The sequence below is a fragment of the Phaethon lepturus genome, unplaced genomic scaffold (assembly GCF_000687285.1).
Source record: "Phaethon lepturus isolate BGI_N335 unplaced genomic scaffold, ASM68728v1 scaffold34954, whole genome shotgun sequence".
Taxonomy (NCBI): domain Eukaryota; kingdom Metazoa; phylum Chordata; class Aves; order Phaethontiformes; family Phaethontidae; genus Phaethon; species Phaethon lepturus.
Window position 1 is genome coordinate 229 of NW_010533130.1, and position 7,698 is coordinate 7,926.

Here is a 7,698-nt window from a genome sequence, read left to right on the forward strand (position 1 = left end):
GGCTGGGGGGGCTGTTGCTTGGTGTCAGCCACTGGTCTGCCCCCAGGGTGTCTCTGAGCATCTCCTGCTGGCATACACCCAACTCCAGCTGAGCAGGGCACCCCAAAAATGTGTCACCCTGGGCAGGTGTGAGAGGACAGGGTGTGCTGCGCAAGGTGCCTCTCCTGCCCCGGCAGGGCAGGGCAGGACGGTGCTGGCCTCAGCCGCCCTCTCTTCCCCCGGCTTCCTTGCAGACAGCGTCGAGGATGAGTTTGAGCTCATCTCCTGCTGGCATACACCCAACTCCAGCTGAGCAGGGCACCCCAAAAATGTGTCACCCTGGGCAGGTGTGAGAGGACAGGGTGTGCTGCGCAAGGTGCCTCTCCTGCCCCGGCAGGGCAGGGCAGGACGGTGCTGGCCTCAGCCGCCCTCTCTTCCCCCGGCTTCCTTGCAGACAGCGTCGAGGATGAGTTTGAGCTCTCCACCGTCTGCCACCGCCCTGAGGGGCTGGAGCAGCTCCAGGAGCAGACCAAGTTCACCCGCAAAGAGCTGCAGGTCCTGTACCGAGGCTTCAAGAACGTGAGTACCCTTTGATCAGCTTTGCTAGCCCCACCTCCACTGCCACATCCAGCTTGGAGAGCCCTTCACACCCAGTGTTGCCCATGCCCATAGAGTCTCCTTCTCTGGAGACCTTCAAAACCTGACTGGACACGTTCTTGTGCAACCTGCCCTAGGTGATCCTCCCTTGGCAGGGCGGTGGGACCAGATGATCTTCAGAGGTCCCTTCCAACCCCTGCCATTCTGTGATTCTGTGATTCTGTTTGCAAAGGCTTTCAGGACCTTGGGGTTGAAATATCAGGCCATAGGTGCTTTAAGCTGGCTACCACTTTCAACTCTGCCTTGGCTTTTTTACAGCAAGTTGCAGGGACCTGAACCTTTCAGGGGCTATAGGCACCAAATTATCAAACTGGTCCTTGGGTGATACAGAGTCGAGCTCCAAAGGCAGAAAATCCTTGTTCGTGCCCCAGGCTCTGGGGAAGGACTCAGGTTCACCTGGGGTTTGTGGCACTGGAAGGGGCTGGTGTCCCTCCCACAGCCTCCATCCCCACCAGGCAGCAGCTCTGGTACCCAATCATCCAGTTTGTGCGAGCTCCTGCAGCCAGTGTCGCTGCCTGCAATTGCTGGGCACCAAGACAGAGCCGTCCCTGTCTGCGGGGCTCGGAACAGCTTCGGATGGCAGAAGCAGGGGATGCACCTTCCTCTGGGTGTGATCCCACCTCCATGGAGCTCAGTGGGGGAGGCCTCATCCTGTGCTCCCTCCCCCTGGGTGCGGACAGCCCCCTCCCTGGGTGTGTGGGGTACAAAGGCCCTCCAGCAAGGGGTGCAGCCCACCAAATCAGGAAGATGCTCCAAGCAGCCTCACCAGCTGTCTCTGCCAGGTAGCGCAGGGCTGGGGCGGGGGGCGAGGCAAGGGAGCTGCAGGGTTTTAGGGGGATGGTCAGTCCCTCTCCACGATGTGGAGGTGATGCTGTGGCTTGCCCTGGCAGGAGTGCCCGAGCGGCATTGTCAATGAAGAAAACTTCAAGCAGATCTACTCACAGTTCTTCCCGCAGGGAGGTGAGTGCCCATCCCCATGCCCCGCAGGGGTGCCTCTGTGGGGTGGGGGGGCTGCACAGCACCCCCTCACACTGTCTGCCTCCCCTCAGACTCCAGCACGTATGCCACCTTCCTCTTCAACGCCTTTGACACTGACCACGACGGCTCCGTCAGCTTCGAGGTGAGCTGTGGGCGATGGGGCGACGGAGGCAGGGAGGGCACGTCCCTTCAGGTACCGCGGGCTGGGCTGAGCAGCACTGCTAACATTGCAGACGGATGGGGACCTTCACAGGGGCTGGTGGAGTTTATTAAATGCCCAGAGGCAGCAGAAAAGCATTGAAAAGCAACAGAAAAAGGCGAGGGGGTGTGTCTGTAGTTTGTGGCTGGGAAAGGACGCTGGGAAGTGTCTTGCAGGTACCCAGACTGGCAAGCAGAGCTGTGGCTGGGTCTTGTCCAGGCTTTGGCTGAACAGCAGGTCCTGATGCATGTTGTCCTCTTGGGTGCTGTGACCCAAGAGACTAGTGTGGGACATGTTTGGGGTCAAGCAATCAGCAATCGGTTTTCCCCAGGCTCTTTTTGATACTCAACTTTGTCAGCCCAGCCCCAGGGCACTGCTTTGGGGCTGAGTTTCCCCCTCTGTGGGAGGGACAAGCAGGGCTGTGCCCTCTGTGTCCATGAGACTCTGTGGCCATAACTCCCATCTGCCTGCCTTGCCCTCCTCACAGGACTTTGTGTCTGGGTTGTCCGTCATCCTGCGGGGCACCATTGATGACCGCCTGAACTGGGCCTTCAACCTCTACGACCTGAACAAAGATGGCTGCATCACCAAAGAGGTGGCATGGGGGGTCAGGGCTGGGGCCAGCGCAGGTCTGCGCCCGGCAGCAATGGGGGCAGGACTCGGGGATGTTTGGCTGAGCTCTGGAGGAGAGATGGTGGGGTCAATATTTACCGAGTACAGCTTTGCAAACAGGTCCCTCCTGGCCCCCCGGCACCGAGGTGTCTCTGGGGTGGAGGGTGGATGAGGGGTGTGCTGCTTTGGGGCTCCATCACACATGCAGCACACACACAGCCCCACACCATGCACAGAGCTGGCAGGAACACACCTGAGCACCCCACTGGTCCTTGGAGAGCATCACGAAAAGGGTGTGAGTTGGGGACCAGGAGGAGGCAGAGCCCTGTGTCGACCCTGCAACCCCCTTCCCTCCAGGAAATGCTGGACATCATGAAATCCATCTACGACATGATGGGCAAATACACCTACCCGGCCATGCGGGAGGAAGCGCCCCGGGAGCACGTGGAGAACTTCTTCCAGGTGAGCCGAGCACATCCTGGGGGAGCAGAGCTCCAGCACAGAGCCAGTGGTGCTCAAAGCCTGGCACGGTGCAGGAGAAAGCACCCCACACTGGGGATGAAGCAGGGCTGTGATGGAGCCAGGGACAGAAAAGGCCATCATGGTCCTGCCGGGTGCTTGGGGGTGGCTGGGGCAGGGGTGTGCTGTGTCCAGCCCCTGTGGGACCCGGACAGGGCGTGCTGGGCTCTCCTTGGGGCTGTCCCTGCCATGCCCCGCCATGCTGTGCTTCTCTGCAGAAAATGGACCGAAACAAGGATGGCGTGGTGACAATCGAGGAGTTCCTGGAGTCCTGCCAGAAGGTAAAGCCACCAGCAGCTGTGCTCTAGGGCTGGGCCACCTCCCTGTCCCCTAGGGACCTCTGTTCCCCCATCACTCTCCTGGCAGAGGGGGGGTGACAGCAGGGCTCCCGGGGGCAAGGCTGGGGCTCTGCTTTTGGAACTGTATCCGTGCCAGCATCCCTGTGCAGATGAGGAGAGGCGTGCATCCCAGTAGGGCTTAGAAACTGCCTGTAATCCCTGGGGCTCTTGTCCCATGGGTCAGAGCTGCCACAAGGGTAAAGCCAGGTTTGGGGAGAGCTGCCCAGATTGCTGTTCTGTGCCCAACCCGCCCACTTCCCACCTCCTCCCCGCAGGACGAGAACATCATGCGGTCCATGCAGCTCTTCGACAATGTGATTTAGCTCCCGGACCTGCCTCCAGCCGAGCTCTCCTGCCACTGGGCCCAGAACCTGCTTCTCTCTCGACTTTTCCTTCGAGCCTCCCCTCCGCCGGCTGCACAGACACCCCCACAGGAAGGGGCCTCCCTTCCCGGAGACGCGGTCGGCACCGGGATCTTCCCTTCCCCCTGGGCGTCTCCACTTTCCTCGGGGGATCCCAGGCAGGTGCTCCCAGACGTTGGAGCGTGGGCATGGCTGGCACAGGGCAAGTGTTTGGCCTGGACAGACCTCCCTGCACCCATTCCCGGTGGGCTGTGGTAGAGGCTTCCCCCATGCACAGCACCCTGTGCAGCCACAGCTCCCGCACCCCTAACCCTCCCCAGCTCAAGGAGCCCCCAGCACCGGCTCCAGCCCAAATCCTCCAGCGACTCTGTCTAGAAACCAGTAAAGTCTTGCAATGGGCACCAGCACCTTGGCTTCCCCCCTACCCCTGCCATGCCCTGACACGGGGAGCATGTCCGGCACATCAGACGTGAGCCACCGGCCGCCCTCCTTGCTCAGCCCCTGGGCCGGTGGGTGGGCAGAGGGGCTGTGCCTGGAGAAGTCAGCCATATGGGCACTCGGGGTTCATCACTACATGAGCTGCGGGGAACAGCCCCTGACCCCGGGGAGCCTGGTTAGACCTAGCAGGCTCATCCTAACATGGGGAGAAGGGAGACTAAAGGGACCCCGAGGTGCCTTCTTGTGGCACTAGTCCCCAGGATGGACGATGCTGGGCTGGGAGAGCTGCAGCCCTGTCCCTTAAGTTTGGGGTGCTGGCACACAGGGGATCGCAGGGACCCACTTTGAGGCTCCGGTGGAGAGAAACCCTTCCCACCCCTTCCTGAGGATATGGCACCCCAGGGTATGGGGACATGTGGAGGTGGGAGGTGTGCTGGGCTCCAGCGGCCACCCTGGCCCTCGGGCCTCACAGCCATGCTCCGGGCATCGTTTGCTGCTGACCTTCCCCTGCTCCTGTGTGCTGCCCCGTCCCAGCCCACCCGCTGCCCGGGGGGCTGGGGGGCGAGCAATGGGGCAGAGTGGTGTCCCCAAGAGGTACAGTCCTGTGCTGGAGGCACGGCTGAGCTGGCAGCTCCTTGGGGAGAAAGTCGAGGCTGGAGCCAGCCGGGAGCCGTTGCTGTGCTGCCGGTGGGCTGGAGGGTCACCTTGGAGCAGGGTGGGCTCAGCCCATTCTCTGGGCATGAGATGCGAGAGCCTGCCTGGGGACCCTGGGGATGGAGCCAGCACCCTGGGGCTCCCCACATCTTTGTTACCACCGGCTCCTTGGAGCAGGGTGTGTGCAGGCAGGGTTGTCCTACGCACATACCCCTCTGAGCGATAGCTGGGACAGTGATGCCCATGGGCTAATGACCCCATGCCAAGCCCAGAAGCCCCTCTGTGCAATCTCACAGGCATTGGGAATGTACCCAGCCCCGGCAGCCCGAGCTCTGCTGCGCCAGCCTCCACATCCTTAGCAGCCAAGGGCGATCAGGGCTGGCCCAAGCTGCAGTATCTGGGATCAATGGGGAAGGGGTGAGCAAGGCCAGTGCCCATGCTGTGCCGGGCCCCACAGCCAGGCTGAGCCCCTGGTGTTGGAGCCATTAGAAACTCCCCCAGGGCCCTGAGCTAAAGCTATGGGGCTGCTCCCCACAGGAACCGTCCCTGGCCCAGCCCTTGCAGACATGATGTGTTTTTTAGGTTCATTCAACACATTGTTCATCTCACAGTCCTGTTCCTGGGTTTGCCGCGGGGCTGAGCTCCCACCTTCAGCCTCCCAAGGGTGGGAGGGCAGGTATCCTGACCCTTACCTCTCCCACCTCTTTCTCCCCATCCTCCCTCCTCCCAGGCTCTCTGGGGTACCCACCGTACCCTGCCACGCGGAGCAGATGCCGCCTCCTCCCTCACGCTGCAGGTCGCATGGCGTGACCCCCTGCCCAGGGGCATGGTGACCCACAACCCGCTTGGCATCTCCAGTCTGTATATTTTGTATTATAACAATAATATGGGTTTAAAAAAAAAAAACCCAAAACCAATAAAATCTAACCACAATCGCTATGCACACCAATGTTACATCTTTGCCTCTGTCAGCCGTCTGAGGGGGGCAAGGGAGATAGAGGCTGAAGGTCTCTGGAGAGGGTTGGCAGCCTTTTTGGGGTGCTGCAGCTGTAGGATGCTCTGCATGGGTGCTCTGGGAGGTGGCATGGGGAACAGGGTGTGCGCTGGGCTGGCCCAGCCTTGCCATCAATGGCCCCATAAATACAGTCTTCCCCCTGCGACGAGGCTGTAGGGTCTTACACCAAATGTGTCAGGTCTCAGGAGTGGGGCTGTCAGGGGTGTTATCAGCTTGTCGTGAGAGCTGCTGAGTGAACCTGAGCTTGGGACCAAGTGTCCCTTGTTGGGATGGCATTTAAGGCTGAGCTAACAGGATGGTGCTCAGGTCCCATCTTGAAGAGAAAGGTGTGGACTGGAAAGGGCTTTTTCTTAGGGACATGAACTGATGGTCCTTGGAAAAGTGCAGTCTTGAGAGCTGGGAAAAATGGCGTGAAGCAAAAGAAAGAGGGAAAAAAAGCAGCAGGTAAGTAAGAAAACAGCAGGACAATGGGATAATGGACCTGATGTGGGACAGTGACACCCTTTAGCATTATGCACTCTGTGGTCCAGAAACTGAAAACTTGATGTGAAGAGCTACCTGGAGACCCAAATGTCTTAAAAAGGTGGGCTCTGGCTACAGGGGCAATTACCATAATGGGACTAGGAAGGCAGCGAGTCTGCTCTTTCCAAAGCCTCTGACTCCCCAGGGACCTTTTTGACCTGCTGGCGATTGCCCAGGACGTGTACAGCAGTATGAGCCGGCCTGGGTGCATTTACCCCTCTAACCCACCCTTCCCACTATATCCTGTCCCCTGTGAGCTCTGCTTGGCTGGCTGCTATTTTGGGCGATGGCATCCGTGGGCTTGGTGTGCCCTCTTGTGGCATAGGGATGCTGTGGGTGACCAGTGGGGTCCCTTGGGTCCCTCTCCCCAGGGTGAAGGGCAAGAAAGGGGCTGGGGTGACAAGGGGAAAAAGGGTTCTGTGGGGCTCAGCCTTCAGATGCTGCTGTAGCCTTTTCACACCAAACAGGAATAGGTTTGTGTGGGTATTGTTGCCAGTAGCCATGGTGGGGGGGTGCAGCTGATCCCCGGGAGCCAAAAAACACTCTCTGCTTCGCTCCCTGCCAGGGCAGGCCCTTGGGGAAGGGGCTGAGGGCAGGCACGCCTGGATCAGGACCTCCAGGGCTGTCATCAGCTTGTTCTGAAAAGTTGCTGTGTGAGGCAGAGCTTGGGACCCGGTGTCCCTTGTTAGCCTGTGGCATTTAAAGGTGGGTAATGGCAAAGTTGTTGGGTCTATGCTGAGAACGGAAGTAAGAGTTGATGGGCCCTTGGGAAAGGGCAGCTTTGTGTTGTTTCAAGCCATCTTTTTGCCAGCTCTCAGAGGGAAAAAAGAATAGTAGCTATGTGGGAAAACAGCTGAGCAGCTGATGCAGCCTGGGGCAGTGATACATTCCAGCATCCTGAATACTGCCTAGAAGCACAAACATCTTGTAAAAGGATGGGATCCCAACGCTGGGGAAACTGTTACAGCAGAATTATTCTGGCATGATCAAAGCCGTGAGCGTGATGCCTGCTTCAGGGTCCCTTCAGACCTTAGCAACAATCTGCCCCACTTTGCTTACAGTGGTACGAGAGTACCTATTTGTCTTCCACCCACATTCAGTGTATTTCTTCTCTCTAACACTTCCATAAAGTCTTATTGCTAGTTACTATTTAGGATAGTGGTACAACTGCCATTTTTGTTCTTTGAAAGCTTCAGATTGGACGTGATGGTAGAGATGCTCCTTGGCTGAGGTCTTTGCCGCAGCTTCCTGAGCATGGGTACAGATGGAGCCAGAAATGCAGCCGTCCCGGGTTTCTCATCATGCCAAAATATCATCAGTGGAAATAAGCTCAAAGAGCAAGAAACACACTTCAAAAATGCAAGGGAGGGGTTTGAGAAAGCTGAGGGAGCTGGATAGGGGTGAGCAGAGTCCAAATCAGCAGGG

At 58.8% G+C, this 7,698-nt stretch overlaps 1 protein-coding gene across 1 annotated transcript; it reads left to right on the forward strand.

Moving 5' to 3' along the window:
* Positions 1 to 433: 433 nt before the first annotated feature.
* LOC104619270 (Kv channel-interacting protein 2) lies at positions 434 to 3,605 on the forward strand (the record flags this gene model as incomplete). The annotated part of the gene is made up of 7 exons (XM_010285086.1): positions 434 to 558; positions 1,527 to 1,596; positions 1,686 to 1,756; positions 2,301 to 2,408; positions 2,783 to 2,887; positions 3,163 to 3,225; positions 3,558 to 3,605. Coding segments are annotated over 7 exons (590 nt in total), but the record flags the coding sequence as incomplete, so codon positions are not given.
* Positions 3,606 to 7,698: the final 4,093 nt, after the last annotated feature.